The 16036-nt window shown below is 53.2% G+C and overlaps 1 protein-coding gene across 3 annotated transcripts in view; it reads left to right on the top strand.

The window, feature by feature from the left end:
• MAP2K3 (mitogen-activated protein kinase kinase 3) overlaps positions 1-14679 on the top strand; it is a 40716-nt gene extending 26037 nt beyond the window's left edge. For all 3 annotated transcript variants that reach the window (XM_075565833.1, XM_075565832.1, XM_075565830.1), the window contains 11 exons: positions 795-852; positions 1663-1711; positions 3173-3286; positions 5196-5315; positions 6388-6504; positions 6792-6843; positions 9642-9769; positions 10151-10228; positions 10638-10777; positions 11546-11591; positions 12776-14679. In XM_075565833.1, coding sequence (XP_075421948.1) covers positions 795-852; positions 1663-1711; positions 3173-3286; positions 5196-5315; positions 6388-6504; positions 6792-6843; positions 9642-9769; positions 10151-10228; positions 10638-10777; positions 11546-11591; positions 12776-12862 — 989 coding nt within the window. In that variant the 3' untranslated portion in view covers positions 12863-14679. The remainder of the gene's footprint in view (positions 1-794; positions 853-1662; positions 1712-3172; positions 3287-5195; positions 5316-6387; positions 6505-6791; positions 6844-9641; positions 9770-10150; positions 10229-10637; positions 10778-11545; positions 11592-12775) is intronic.
• The last annotated feature ends 1357 nt before the right edge of the window (positions 14680-16036 follow it).

Raw genomic sequence — 16036 nt, 5'->3', positions numbered from 1 at the left:
GGTTGAAAAAAGACATACAATATGTCCATGTAGTTCAACCTATGCTACATGTAGACGACAGATACTTTACACTATATCTGTACTTACAGAATATTGATCTAGAGCAGCAGTGCACAAACTTTTTGCCCATTGCCATGGAGATGTGGCATCAAATGACGCTGTGGGTCATGTGACGTTACGTCACATGCCACAGGGGGAGAGCAGGGGGGGGGCGGTGCAGCATATGAAGTTTGTGCACCCCTGATCTAGAGGAAGGCAAACAAAAAACCCCAGTGTCATATCATCCAATGATGTCTCCTAAGGGAAAAAATAAATTCCTTCCTTACTCCAGTAATGGCAATCGGATTACTCCCTGGATCAACATCCTTCCCATTTTTACTTATTTGGTATATCTAAAAAGATGTCCAAACTTTTTTTTTTTAAATCTATTGTATCTGCCATCACAGTCTCCATGGGTAATGAATCCCACAGTGTAACTGCCCTTACTGTAAAGAAACCTTTCCTTTGTTGCTGGTGAAATCTCCTTTCCCCCAACCTAAAGGGATTTCCCAGAGTCCTTTGTACTGCCCTTGGGAAGTTATTTCTCTGACATTTTGTCGCTGTGATCACTAGTCTGAATACAGAGCATGTCTTCTTCATGCAAAGCAGCGCAGGCGTTTTCTGGTTCTCTTGCATGTATTATGTCAGAATTTTACATGTTGCAGGTTTAAAGCTGGCACACAGATGAATTCTTTGTGTGTATAAAGTCTGTCCTGTGTGCTCCCGTCTTATATCCAAACCCTCTCCCCTTTCAGGGAAAAAGAAAAAGCATGAGCTGAAGATGCCCGTCATCGCACCCACAGCGAACCCAACGTAAGTGCCGCTTTCTGACCCGTCCTGCAGAGATCTCTGACCTTGCGCTGACCGGCTGACCGTTAGCTCAGCAGTTGAGGTAACAGAGAAGCGTCACGGCATACGCCGCTCCATGGAGAGAGATCACTTTGTGTCCTTGATGTCGGGGTGCAGAATAAGGCCTCGGCCAGGCTCCCTGCTGGCGCGCTGAGGCTCAGGGAAAGCGGGTGCTTTCCCTGGCCTTGCGGTTGCTTACCACACGCGCCGTCAGGGGGCGGGCCGGGGGCGGGCACGTCACTGGCCGGGGGCTGGCCAGTGACGTCACGGAGCTGGTTCGCCCTCATTGGGCGAACCGCTCACGTGACCGGCCTGTCTCCCCGGCAAGCGGGGGAATTTTAAATTCCCCCAAGACCTGCGCTTCCGCGCGCTTGCGGAAGCGCAGGTGAGCCCCTACTAAAGCCGCTCTAATTGCGGCTGTAGGGGCTCAGTGCTGAGCGGGAGCAAGCAGGGAACATGGCCGAGGCCTAAGAGAGTGTAAGCTCTTCAGGCAAAGAGGAGCCTCTGTGATGAGGATATAATTAGTGGTGCTCTTTTCCGTCGGTGTGTGACTGTTAGACAGGGCAGGTCCACTCACATGACTCCAACTCCTCCTTATACTGGGTCGAGGTTCCCTATAGTGTGACAGTATAATGAAATAAAGTATTTCAATGTGTATTTATACCGTCCCTGTCTCTCTCGCTGCTGTTTCTCTGCAGAGCGAGCAGACGCCCGATACTTAAAGATAAAATAACACTTTATTTTTTGTTTTTTTTTCCCCCTCTTCCAAATCAGACCTCCCCGGAACCTGGACTCCCGCACATTTATAACGATCGGCGAGAAGGTACGCGGCTCGCTGTGTGCGCTGTGCATGCGTTACGCTGGTTCTGTGTCCCTCCCGCCTACGGGAACTCTGCAGAAACATTTTATTGAAACGAAAACCAGGAAAACTGCATCGGTTTATTCCCCCCCCCCCCTGTTTTTGGAAAAAAGTTACTTTTTCTATTTTTAAAGAGGATTTTACATTAATTCTGCAAAGTTTTAGGTTATTTTCTTATTTTTCAGGGTAATAGAACCTTAGTATCAATTGACAGGCTAATGAAACCTAGATGATGTTTATTGGTCCTGAGCAGCGTTTAGGCTGGGGAATAAGATCTTCTGTGGGTTTTAATGGATACAATACACAAGCCATCTAAAAAGGAAGATGGGGTCCTCGCATTGCTCACACCGGAAATCCCCTCTGTCCTAACCCAGCATTTCTTTTCTGCCAAACACACTCTTAGCATGCAATGCATCCACCTGCAGCCAGGATTCTGGGTAGTGACATGCAAATGAGCACTCGCAGTACATGTACGGGAGGGGGGGGGGGGGAGGTTATTGTGACACTTTTTTTTTTTTTTTTTACCTACCATAACTTTTTTTTTAAATGTCTGGTTATACCCACGTACCAGCTTCACATTGCAGAGCCAGCAACCCGCCTCGCACTGATGTGACCCAAACGGTCGAAACAACGGTCTGTGAGTAGGGTTACTGGCTCTGCACTTCTGTAACCCAGGCTGTGCTGTTAAAGCCATGTAATATGACAGGCAGACGCTTATAGGAGTCCTTGTTTAAAATGATTTGAAGCAAAGGTGAGTGTGTGCTCATTTGCATGTCATTACCCAGAATCCCTGACTGCAGCGGAAGCCCTGTATGCTAAGAGATAATGGGGAAAGGCGGGACCGTAGGCCTGTCTGAGAAGAGGGAAGGTGCTCACATCGTGGAGATTTAATTGCTGCAAAATGTGTGGAATTCACCCTACGGAGGAAACGGTCACAAAGGGGGGCGGGATGAGGGGCACACTGCGACAGCAACCAAGGGGTTACTTACCAGACTCCTCCAGCTGTCCTCTTTAACCCTTTCACACCTGACCTTTCAGTCTTGGTTCACTGCAGGAGTTTTAAACGGAAGCTGCTTTAACCCTTTCACTTGCCAGTTGGGGCCGGTGGATTGCTGGTCAGTGAAAAGGTTACTGCAGCAGCGTCCCGTAACCTCTTACAAGTGCCCCCCCCCTCCCTGCTGTACGTGTTAAATATGCAATCAAGTGAATGCACTCAGCCATGTAACACCTTCTGCTCCGAGCAACCGTCGTACATTGTGCAGCGAAGAAACGCGTGCAGAATATTTGTGCCCCTGTACCTCTGTTCTCGTTCCCCGTGTTTCGGCGTACATCCTATTACTCGGGGTGGCGCTGCGTAGTATTGTGTGTCCTAACAGGGAAATAATGCGCAAAATTGTGGTCCGTTTTGGGTGTTTTCCCCCCCAGAATTTTGAGGTGGCCGCTGATGACCTGGTGACCCTTTCGGAGCTGGGGCGCGGAGCGTACGGGGTGGTGGAGAAAGTGCGTCACGCGCAGAGCGGAACCATCATGGCGGTGAAGGTGAGTCCGGGACTGTCTGCCCTCGCTTCCTGGCGGTGTTGGGAGTGGCGCGGGGGGAGGGGTTGCAGAGTGGGTTCAGTAATGGAAGGTCTTCGGACTTGTGGGCCCAACTGGTGCTGATACAGAAATATTTTCTATAGAGAGAGAGGAAAATATTTTCTATAGAGAGAGAGGAGGCATCGAATGACATGAACTAACCGCTCATCCTCTGGGTTTGCGCACTAGTAACTACGTGTGACGTGCCTGGGGATTTAGGTGGGAGGGAACTGATGAGAGAGGGACCCTTAGAGGCAGTTACATGATCGAGCCCCCCTCTCTTTTTCTCCCATCCCTCACACTATCATCCTCCTCATCTCCTCTCCCCCCTCGCTCCTCATCTCCTCTCTCCCCCTCCGCTCCTCATCTCCTCTCTCCCCCTCCGCTCCTCATCTCCTCTCTCCCCCTCCGCTCCTCATCTCCTCTCTCCCCCTCCGCTCCTCATCTCTCTCCCCTTCCGCTCCTCATCTCCGCTCTCTCCCCCTCCGCTCCTCTCTCCCCTTCCGCTCCTCATCTCCGCTCTCTCCCCCTCCGCTCCTCATCTCCGCTCTCTCCCCCTCCGCTCCTCTCTCCCCTTCCGCTCCTCATCTCCGCTCTCTCCCCCTCCGCTCCTCATCTCCGCTCTCTCCCCCCCCGCTCCTCATCTCCGCTCTCTCCCCCTCCGCTCCTCATCTCCGCTCTCTCCCCCTCCGCTCCTCATCTCCGCTCTCTCCCCCTCCGCTCCTCATCTCCGCTCTCTCCCCCTCCGCTCCTCATCTCCTCTCTCCCCCTCCGCTCCTCATCTCCTCTCTCCCCCTCCGCTCCTCGTCTCCTCTCTCCCCTTCTGCTCCTCGTCTCCTCTCTCCCCTCCGCTCCTCGTCTCCTCTCTCCCCCCCCCCGCTCCTCGTCTCCTCTCTCCCCCTCCGCTCCTCGTCTCCTCTCTCCCCCTCCGCTCCTCGTCTCCTCTCTCCCCCCCCCCGCTCCTCGTCTCCTCTCTCCCCCTCCGCTCCTCGTCTCCTCTCTCCCCCTCCGCTCCTCGTCTCCTCTCTCCCCCTCCGCTCCTCATCTCCTCTCTCCCCCTCCGCTCCTCATCTCCGCTCTCTCCCCCTCCGCTCCTCATCTCCGCTCTCTCCCCCTCCGCACCTCATCTCCGCTCTCTCCCCCTCCGCTCCTCATCTCCGCTCTCTCTCCCCCTCCGCTCCTCATCTCCGCTCTCTCTCCCCCTCCGCTCCTCATCTCCGCTCTCTCTCCCCCTCCGCTCCCCATCTCCGCTCTCTCTCCCCCTCCGCTCCTCATCTCCGCTCTCTCTCCCCCTCCGCTCCTCATCTCCGCTCTCTCTCCCCCTCCGCTCCTCATCTCCGCTCTCTCTCCCCCTCCGCTCCTCATCTCCGCACTCTCTCCCCCTCCGCTCCTCATCTCCGCTCTCTCTCCCCCTCCGCTCCTCATCTCCGCTCTCTCTCCCCCTCCGCTCCTCATCTCCGCTCTCTCCCCCTCCGCTCCTCATCTCCGCTCTCTCCCCCTCCGCTCCTCATCTCCGCTCTCTCTCCCCCTCCGCTCCTCATCTCCGCTCTCTCTCCCCCTCCGCGCCTCATCTCCGCTCTCTCCCCCTCCGCTCCTCATCTCCGCTCTCTCTCCTCCTCCGCTCCTCATCTCCGCTCTCTCTCCCCCTCCGCTCCTCATCTCCGCTCTCTCTCCCCCTCCGCTCCTCATCTCCGCTCTCTCTCCCCCTCCGCTCCTCATCTCCGCTCTCTCTCCCCCTCCGCTCCTCATCTCCGCTCTCTCTCCCCCTCCGCTCCTCATCTCCGCTCTCTCTCCCCCTCCGCTCCTCATCTCCGCTCTCTCTCCCCCTCCGCTCCTCATCTGTTCCCCCTGTCTCTCTTCCCTCCCCCCGCAGAGAATCCGTGCGACGGTGAACACGCAGGAGCAGAAGCGGCTGCTGATGGATCTGGATATCTCCATGAGGACTGTGGATTGTTTCTACACGGTCACTTTCTACGGAGCTCTCTTCAGAGAGGTGACCGCCCTGCCACCCCCAGCATGGAGGGGTGGGGAGAGCATCGGATTCCCTGCAGGGACGGAAGAGGCGGACTTATAAATGGGAGACAGTATGGGGTGCCCCCCTGAGCCAAACCCCACATTCCCAGCTCCGGGACACACCGTTTAAATCTCCCTCCGGGGAAACAGAATAGCTGCTAAATCTTAGACCAATGGGAAGACGCAGCGTGAGCGGGGGCTTTCTATCGGACGGCCATTTAAATCCCCTTTAAAAAACAGGAAGTAAGACCAGTAACTTCACTAGTAAGTATCGCAGGGACCAGGGGGTCCCTGAAAATAGTGCGGTTCAGCGTTGGAGGACCTCCAGTTCCAGGCCTGTTAAACCCCTCCTCTCCCCCGTCCCCCCCCAATGCAGAGGTTAGTTTAGGTGGATGGCTGTGTTAGGAGGAGAAATACTTCTACAATTGGAAGTGGCACCCATCATCTGAAAGTCAATTTACCAGAAAAATGTGTTCCCCCCCTCCCTCTCTGCGCTTCCCTCCCCCCCTCCCTGTCTGCGCTTCCCTCCCCCCTCCCCCCTCCCTGTCTGCGCTTCCCTCCCCCCTCCCTGTCTGCGCTTCCCTCCCCCCTCCCTGTCTGCGCTTCCCTCCCCCTCCCTGTCTGCGCTTCCCTCCCCCCTCCCTGTCTGCGCTTCCCTCCCCCCTCCCTGTCTGCGCTTCCCTCCCCCCTCCCTGTCTGCGCTTCCCTCCCCCCTCCCTGTCTGCGCTTCCCTCCCCCCTCCCTGTCTGCGCTTCCCTCCCCCCTCCCTGTCTGCGCTTCCCTCCCCCCTCCCTGTCTGCGCTTCCCTCCCCCCTCCCTGTCTGCGCTTCCCTCCCCCCTCCCTGTCTGCGCTTCCCTCCCCCCTCCCTGTCTGCGCTTCCCTCCCCCCTCCCTGTCTGTGCTTCCCTCCCCCCTCCCTGTCTGCGCTTCCCTCCCCCCTCCCTCTCTGCGCTTCCCTCCCCCCCCCCTCTCTGCGCTTCCCTCCCCCCCTCCTTCCGGCCCACACTGTACCTGTGTGTCCCCTAACCTCTCCCCCTCCCCGCCATTATTAGGGGGATGTGTGGATCTGCATGGAGCTGATGGACACTTCGCTGGATAAATTCTACAAGAATGTGGCAGAGAGGGGCCGGACGATCCCAGAGGACATTCTGGGGAAGATGACCGTCTCTGTAAGTGAGAGGGACAGCTCTGTAGCTTGTGGCCCAACCTGATATTCTCACAGAGGTGCAGCTGCGAATACGCGGTGATCTGAATAATCAGACGATGTGTCTGCGTTACAATGTAACGTGTTATCTGTGTGCCAGTGTGCCAGGCCTCAGCAGCAGGCGTCATGCACACACAGGAAGTGCCTGTGCGCCTCTGCCTGTCTGCATATATAAATGATGGAGAGGTGTGAGCTTTTTCTGCATTATTGGTCGCACAGCAGGTTCTGAACTTTAACCTTCGTCTGTTTCAGATTGTGAAGGCGCTAGAGCATTTGCACAGTAAATTATCAGTGATCCACAGAGGTAAGTGCTGCCCTCCAGTGGCTGATTACAGAAGGCCCAGATAGAATTATCTATGTGATGAGGTTATACTGTAGAGTGTAGACCAATACAGATATACCTCAGAAGTCTCCCCCCCAGCTTACACAATGGTGTGCTTTGGAAAACTCGGGACATTATATTATTCAGATAGCAATAGAGAGATATTATTAATTATGAAACGTAACATTTGATTGAAAATGTAATAAATTCTACAGCACAGCTGCTTTATTCCCAGAGCTTTATAGCTGCTGGGGCTTTAATACTGAAAACATGTTTGTGCTCCCTGTGTCTGTCTGTCCGGTGCTCCCTGTGTCTGTCTGTCCGGTGCTCCCTGTGTCTGTCTGTCCGGTGCTCCCTGTGTCTGTCTGTCCGGTGCTCCCTGTGTCTGTCTGTCCGGTGCTCCCCGTGTCTGTCTGTCCGGTGCTCCCCGTGTCTGTCTGTCCGGTGCTCCCCGTGTCTGTCTGTCCGGTGCTCCCCGTGTCTGTCTGTCCGGTGCTCCCCGTGTCTGTCTGTCCGGTGCTCCCCGTGTCTGTCTGTCCGGTGTTCCCCGTGTCTGTCTGTCCGGTGCTCCCCGTGTCTGTCTGTCTGTCTGTCCGGTGCTCCCTGTGTCTGTCTGTCCGGTGCTCCCTGTGTCTGTCTCTGTCCGGTGCTCCCTGTGTCTGTCTCTGTCCGGTGTTCCCCGTGTCTGTCTGTCCGGTGTTCCCTGTGTCTGTTTGTCCGGTGTTCCCTGTGTCTGTTTGTCCGGTGCTCCCTGTGTCTGTCCGGTGTTCCCAGTGTCTGTCTGTCTGTCTGTCCGGTGCTCCCTGTGTCTGTCTGTCCGGTGCTCCCTGTGTCTGTCTCTGTCCGGTGCTCCCTGTGTCTGTCTCTGTCCGGTGTTCCCCGTGTCTGTCTGTCCGGTGTTCCCTGTGTCTGTTTGTCCGGTGTTCCCTGTGTCTGTTTGTCCGGTGCTCCCTGTGTCTGTCTGGTGCTCCCTGTGTCTGTCTGGTGCTCCCTGTGTCTGTCTGGTGCTCCCTGTGTCTGTCTGGTGCTCCCTGTGTCTGTCTGTCCGGTGCTCGCTGTGTCTGTCTGTCCGGTGCTCGCTTTGTCTGTGTGTCTGTCCGGTCGGTGCTCCCCGTGTCTGTCTGTCCGGTGCTCGCTGTGTCTGTCTGTCGGGTGCTCGCTGTGTCTTTCTGTCCGGTGCTCGCTGTGTCTGTCTGTCCGGTGCTCCCTGTGTCTGTCTGTCCGGTGCTCGCTGTGTCTTTCTGTCCGGTGCTCGCTGTGTCTGTCTGTCCGGTGCTCCCTGTGTCTGTCTGTCCGGTGCTCCCTGTGTCTGTCTGTCCGGTGCTCCCTGTGTCTGTCTGTCCGGTGCTCCCTGTGTCTGTCTGTCCGGTGCTCCCTGTGTCTGTCTGTCCGGTGCTCCCCGTGTCTGTCTGTCCGGTGCTCCCCGTGTCTGTCTGTCCGGTGCTCCCCGTGTCTGTCTGTCCGGTGCTCCCCGTGTCTGTCTGTCCGGTGCTCCCCGTGTCTGTCTGTCCGGTGCTCCCCGTGTCTGTCTGTCCGGTGCTCCCCGTGTCTGTCTGTCCGGTGCTCCCCGTGTCTGTCTGTCCGGTGCTCCCCGTGTCTGTCTGTCCTGTGCTCCCCGTGTCTGTCTGTCCTGTGCTCCCCGTGTCTGTCTGTCCGGTGCTCCCCGTGTCTGTCTGTCCGGTGCTCCCTGTGTCTGTCTGTCCGGTGCTCCCTGTGTCTGTCTGTCCGGTGTTCCCCGTCTGTCTGTCCGTCCGGTGCAACCCGTCTCTGTCTGTCTGTCCGGTGCAACCCGTGTCTGTCTGTCTGTCCGGTGCTCCCTGTGTCTGTCTGTCTGTCCGGTGCTCCCTGTGTCTGTCTGTCTGTCCGGTGTTCCCTGTGTCTGTCTCTGTCCGGTGCTCCCTGTGTCTGTCTGTCCGGTGCTCCCTGTGTCTGTCTGTCCAGTGCTCCCTGTGTCTGTCTGTCCGGTGCTCCCTGTGTCTGTCTGTCCGGTGCTCCCCGTGTCTGTCTGTCCGGTGTTCCCCGTGTCTGTCTGTCCGGTGTTCCCCGTCTCTGTCTGTCTGTCCGGTGTTCCCCGTCTCTGTCTGTCTGTCCGGTGTTCCCCGTCTCTGTCTGTCTGTCCGGTGCTCGCTGTGTCTGTCTGTCCGGTGTTCACCGTGTCTGTCCGGTGTTCCCCGTGTCTGTCTGTTCGGTGCTCCCTGTCTCTGTCTGTCTGTCCGGTGTTCCCTGTGTCTGTCTCTGTCCGGTGTTCCCTGTGTCTGTCTGTACGGTGTTCCCCGTCTCTATCTGTCTGTCCGGTGTTCCCCGTCTCTGTCTGTCTGTCCGGTGTTCCCCGTCTCTGTCTGTCTGTCCGGTGCTTGCTGTGTCTGTCTGTCCGGTGCTCGCTGTGTCTGTCTGTCCGGTGCTCGCTTTGTCTGTGTGTCTGTCCGGTCGGTGCTCCCCGTGTCTGTCTGTCCGGTGCTCGCTGTGTCTGTCTGTCGGGTGCTCGCTGTGTCTGTCTGTCCGGTGCTCGCTGTGTCTTTCTGTCCGGTGCTCGCTGTGTCTGTCTGTCCGGTGCTCGCTGTGTCTGTCTGTCCGGTGCTCGCTGTGTCTGTCTGTCCGGTGCTCCCTGTGTCTGTCTGTCCGGTGCTCCCTGTGTCTGTCTGTCCGGTGCTCCCTGTGTCTGTCTGTCCGGTGCTCCCTGTGTCTGTCTGTCCGGTGTTCCCCGTCTCTGTCTGTCTGTCCGGTGCTCGCTGTGTCTGTGTGTCTGTCCGGTGCTCACTGTCCCTGTCTCTGTCCTGCAGATGTGAAGCCGTCCAATGTTCTCATTAATAAGGAGGGACATGTCAAGATGTGTGATTTCGGCATTAGTGGCTATTTAGTGGACTCTGTGGCTAAAACGATGGATGCCGGCTGCAAACCGTACATGGCGGTGAGTCTTGTTGGGGGGGGGGGGGTTCCAGACTGTGGGGCTAAATGAGGGGTCTCCTGGTGTTGTTCAAAACAATAACACTTTTGAATGATAAGAAAGGAGAAATTCCATTAAAGGCGACACGCAGAGAGGGGAGGGAGCGTCTCACTGGGGTGGGGGCGGGAAAGAGAGGAGGGGGCGTCCTGCGGGAGAGGGGACATGCAAGAAGACAAGCTGGTGTCTGCATTGCTCGGATGCACAGGCCGGATGTGCAAAGTGTCGCTGAGGGATGTCGGGTGGTGGACCGTGGATTCATGACTCGGACAAGCAGAGCCGCTTGTGGTCTGTAGAGAAGATGTTCTCGCTGCACATTATAACGCTGCCTCTCCCTGCTCATTTCAGCCGGAGAGAATTAACCCAGAGCTGAGCCAGAAAGGCTACAATGTCAAGTCTGACGTGTGGAGTTTGGGGATCACTATGGTAAGAAGAGATTACTGCTAGATTCGGGGCGCAGTGGCTTACACCTGGTGTTACATTGAGTAGATCTGCAGTGCATGGATACCAGACAATATACTCTCAAGGAGGGGTACGCGCGCCTCCCCAATGAGTCACAGCCCAAAATACTCGTGGAGATTCCCCCAAATACATACACCCCCCAAACACACGCATGCAGTGCTGCTGTCTTTAGCGGTCCCAGATTGTGCGCGGGGGAGAACTCTCCGCATCTTACATACACATTGCCACTATTTCCCCCTCTGGTTCGTGTAACGCCGATGCCGCAGTTAGTGGCCGGAGATGGAGGTAAGTCGGTATCTGCTGAAGACAATGTAGCGGTTAGCGCGTGCGTGGCCGGCAGCGCAGGCCGTGACGCTCCCCGTCTCGCACACAGATCGAGATGTCGATCCTCCGCTTCCCGTACGAGTCCTGGGGGACCCCCTTCCAGCAGCTCAAACAGGTGGTGGAGGAGCCGTCCCCGCAGCTGCCCTCTGACCGCTTCTCACCGGAGTTCGTGGATTTCACCGCTCACTGGTGAGTAGCCACCGACCGCCGGAGAGACCGCTGCGCAGGTTACACAGACGGTGATAACACACGCTGCTGGCAAAGGAAGCAAAAGCCGTTTAAACTCTGGTTCAGCACAGAACACATAACCCAGCATCCATAAGGACCGCGTGCCTGGAAAAACTGCTCCGGTGATTCCAAGGCCGCGGTGATCAGAATTTGGTTAGAACACAGATGGGCGTTTTACTAACCAGGCACCAAATCTTAGTTTATATCGGAATTTGGGGATTTTTTTAAATTTTTTTTTTTTTTTACCCCCGATCGCTTAAAGCAAATAATAAATACAACAGATTTGAAAATAAATCCTGTGCGTCGTCAGCCATCACGATTTCATCAACTGATTTGTGTAATTGATCCCTAAATACCGCCCGGGAACGGGCCGGCTCCTGCCAGTGAGGCTGAGAAGATTTAATAGGGGAATGTTTTCCTTTCCTTTATTATCTTGCTTTGCGTTAAACCCAGCTCCTGTCCTCAAGGGCCACCCACAGGTCAGGTTCCCAGGATATCCCTGCTTCAGCACAGGTGGCTCAGTCAAATACTGCACCACCTGTGCTGAAGCAGGGTTATATTGAAAACCTGACCTGTTTGGGAGGGTTCTTGAGGACTGGAGTTAAAGTGTTTTTTTTGTTTTTTTCTGAGATGCACCTGGGAACTTTGTATCCGTCACGGAGCGTTCTGAGCACAGGAGAGGAGGGGATTATCTGGCTGCGAGTTAACACACTTGTTGTTGATTTGCAGTTTACGGAAGAACCCAGCAGAGAGGATGAGCTACCTGGAATTAATGGTGAGTGTGTGTATAGTTAGAACGAGGTGGGACACCATGTCCCACCTGCCGTGTATGTACCGCCACTGTCCCGCAGTGCAGATGTGTGCACACTGGGAGCTGTAGGAGGAGTGTCTTGTAAATCGCGGGTGCTCACTTCTAGTCCTCAAGACCCCCTCAACAGGACAGGTTTTCAGGATATCCCAGCTTCAGGACAGGTGGTTCAATCAGTCCCAGCTTCAGTAGAGGTGGCTAAATGACAAAACAAGCTCCTTCATTGGATCAGGCCCATTAGAACTGCTTTCTGTAGGTCTCCGGTCGCTCATTCCTTCTTAAAAAGTAATTAAGTCAAACGGGTTTAAGTATTTTTTTTTCTTCTTTTTTTTTTAATGCCAAAAATATGTCCTATGTTTTTAATTTTACCAAGAGCTCTGATCTGTGAGGGGGGCGAGAGAGACTTGTTTGCTCCCTTCCATTCTGAAGGTCACCAGATGAATGGGTCTTTACCTAATGTCAGAAAGCTGGCTTGGAAAAGGAACGATAAGGGAGAGATCGGCAGATCTAAGGGCAGCAAAACCCACTGCGATCTTTAGGTTTGCAAACATTCAGCAGGAACGTGAACAAAATGTGTGTTTCCCAAAGCTGACGTGTGTGTGTGTGTGTGTGTGTGTGTGTCTTTATTTGTATAGCGCTTCACAGCAGATAACACTTCATATGATACGTGATAATCATATAAATAATACAAAATAACAAATAAAACAAATAACACATAATGGGAAGAAGTGCTTCAGACATTAAAGTTACATTTAGGAAAAGGAGTCCCTGCTCCAAAGAGCTTACAATCTAATTATAATAATTATGTCTGTTGTCTTGTATAGCTCTGACAGTGTACATATCACTGCACATAGCATTTTTGCAGGCACAGGTCCCTGCCCCGTGGAGCTTACAATCTGTGCTGTTGGTGCCTGAGGCACAGGGAGATAAAGTGACTTGCCCAAGGTCACAAGGAGCTGACACCGGGAATTGAACCAGGTTCCCCTGCTTCACACTCAGTGCCAGTCAGTGTATTTTACTCACTGAGCCGCCCCATAGTAAAATGTGAAGCACCTACTCTTAACCTGTTAATCCTTTCACTGCCTTTAGTGTAGCGCGGACCTATGTGGGACTGACCCGCTGACGTCTGTGTTTTTATTTTTATTTTTAAGGATCACCCGTTCTTCATCCTGCACAGTACCAAAGAGACCGACGTGGCTTCGTTCGTGACCGAACTCCTGGGAGAGGATTCCAACTGATCCTCTCTCCTGCGTCCCAAACGGATTCCGCTTTTAAATGAAAACACAATAGACATGTATTCTTGTTTTTTATAAGCCACTGGGCATCGCAGGTCCCTGCCACTGCCGGAGCCTCAGAGAAATGCTCTGCTCTGTGTGGCTTTCTAAATGAACCCTTTCACTGCCCCTTTCCCTTCTGGCAGGGAAGGGGTTATATGGGTAAGCAGTATCTACTGTTCTTATTACACAAGGGGCCTCAACCCGCTGTATGATGGAAAGGAGAAATGTACGTGTTTGGCATTAACACGTGAGCCGCCCCCCCGCCCCCCGCCCTGTACCCCTTCCCCCGCCCTGTACCCCTTCCCCCGCCCCGTACCCCTTCCCCCGCCCCGTACCCCTTCCCGCCCCTCCCCGTACCCCTCCCCGGGTTATAGGAATATTCTAAGGCTCAGAGAGGGATTCTTGGGCCAGCCTGAGCCAATCAGAGTGCTCCGTTGCTGGAAGTTCTATGTAGTGCAAAATGATAGGGTTGGAGATTTTCTGGGTGGGGTGTTGTGATTGCTCAGTGCCTGCCCTGGATTATTATACTTGACCCCTTCAGCACCAGAGTGTCTCAAAGCAGTATGTATCTGTGACACGCAAAGCAATGTATTTAAAGTACCCCCATGGCACTGAAGGGGTTAAACTGGCATTTTGGGGTCTGAACTCTCCCTATTGCTCTTTAAAGACCTTCCAAGCAGCTTAAAAAAATAAAATCTATTTTTCTTTCTCTTGTTTTAATATATGCAGCCTTTGCTTACCTTTATTGAAAACTAATTACCTAAGCTGCCGATCGATTAGTTTTCCCGTGATCGATCAGCAAAGATCCTGCTTCCCAGGGATCACTAAATGGCCGCCTTTCTGTTTCAATCAATTCTTCAGTCAGTGTAACTCAGCAGCTACAATGTATTCTTTTATTACTAAGGTAACATTATCTGTTACAGTTTGCAGCTCACACTGCTGGGAATATTGCTAACAAATGATCACAAACAGGAAAGTGTTACAAAGATCTTGCACTGCTGGGGAGGTGGGATAAACCCTGCTATAGACATCAGGCGAAGCTCAGTGTATTAAAGCTCATTAAAAATGGCATTAAGATTTGAATTTTAAAATAATACAAAGTAATAAGTATCTAATACTACAGAACTGATTTATTTAAAAAGAAAAACAACAAAAAAAAGAACCCCCCCCTAAAGCACATATAGGATATTGCAGGGATTGCTCCGTAAACGACCGGGTTCCACTGATTTAGGTCACATTGTTATAATGGAAAGAAGCGGTGGCGTCCCGCAGCCGCGCGAGAGAGAAGCCGGCGTCCCGCGCGAGAGAGAAGCTGGCGTCCCGCCGTGTACAGCGCATTTGTAAAGAAACATATTTTCAGCTGATGCATTTCTACGAGTGTTTGTAACTTGGAATAGCCCTGCGCTCTAGGTTTGAACGTGCCCTGATACCACAGAGTATTTGGGACCCTTCTTACTCCCAATGCCAGATAGTTTTCTTTCTGTGTACGTGTAACTGTTGCGGTGTTCCTACTTCCGGTGTGTTTCTATGTTTTAATGTAACATGAGTTTCATAGGTCTGTTTTCTATTTCTGGCTGGAAGACGCACGTGAAATAATGAGCTGTGTTGCAATAAATCCTTTTATTCGGCGCCTCGACAGAACTGAAACAGGAGAGCGCGTGACGGAGGCGCTAGCAATATTTCCCCGGGTAACTACGCTTCCGGGTTTCAGAGTTCTTCCTTTGTATTCAACACCCAATTATTATTTCTTTGTCAATAAAATGATGTGAAACCTGGAACTGCCTCTCTTCTGATCCCTGCACCCTGATCCCTGCACCCTGATCCCTTCACCCTGATCCCTTCACCCTGATCCCTTCACCCTGATCCCTTCACCCTGATCCCTGCACCCTGATCCCTGCACCCTGATCCCTGCACCCTGATCCCTGCACCCTGATCCCTGCACCCTGATCCCTGCACCCTGATCCCTGCACCCTGATCCCTGCACCCTGATCCCTGCACCCTGATCCCTGCACCCTGATCCCTGCACCCTGATCCCTGCACCCTGATCCCTGATCCCTGCACCCTGATCCCATAAGTGCTAGGGATGTTCTAATGATGTAGAGCAGTGGTTAAGGAACCCGATAATTATATTGTGAAATTCTGCGGAACCCCAACCCACTCTGTAAATAGCGCGTCTGAGATCAGATGCATTGTAAGGAACCCCAACCCTCTCTAATAGCGTGTTTGAGATCAGATACATTGTAAAGAACCCCAACCCTCTCTAATAGCGCGTCTGAGATCAGATGCATTGTAAGGAACCCCAACCCTCTCTAATAGCGCGTCTGAGATCAGATGCATTGTAAGGAACACTAACCCTCTCTAATAGCGCGTCTGAGATCAGATGCATTGTAAGGAACCCCGACCCTCTCTAATAGCGCGTCTGAGATCAGGTGCATTGTAAGGAACCCCAGCCCTCTCTAATAGCATGACTGAGATCAGATGCATTGTAAGGAACCCCAACCCTCTCTAATAGCATGTCTGAGATCAGATGCATTGTAAGGAACCCCAACCCTCTCTAATAGCGCGTCTGAGAATTTTGAGACTGACGATCCCTAAAGAATAGTTCATCTCAGATTCTCTGGATTTTTTTAATGTGACTGGTCTCTAGTTAAAACCAAACGATCAGTGAGAGCCTCTGCCTTTTCTGTTGCAAAATATAGAGTTGTGGTTAAAACCTTGGGCAGCAGACACCTCTTCTAAATATAAATTGGTATCACTTCCCTTTTTGAGCAAGACTCTTTGAACCAGAACTAGTCAATCGCAGGAGACAATGGGGATTTTTTACCGCAAGCACGATGTCCAAGATTCCCCGTACCATCCACAAGTCATAAGCCATTCTTTCAGAAAAGATCTTTTAAGGGTTCTTGTTTCTCCATCAGACAACTGCCTTCATCCAGCCGGACTTTCAGGCAGCGGAAGAATTAAATCTGCGAAAGGTTGTCCAGCATCCAAGGTAACACAGTTCTGAAGGTCAACAGATCCTCTTCCCCCCCCCCCCCCATCTCCTTGGAAACTGTAACAGTCTCGCAGGATTACAAGGAAAGAGAGATCCAGACAGGTTATTCATCAAGAATATTCCTTAGTTTGCTCAGACCA

The sequence above is a fragment of the Ascaphus truei genome, chromosome 11, assembly GCF_040206685.1.
Source record: "Ascaphus truei isolate aAscTru1 chromosome 11, aAscTru1.hap1, whole genome shotgun sequence".
NCBI classification, from domain to species: Eukaryota; Metazoa; Chordata; class Amphibia; order Anura; family Ascaphidae; genus Ascaphus; species Ascaphus truei.
This window is presented reverse-complemented; position numbering and strand designations above follow the sequence as displayed.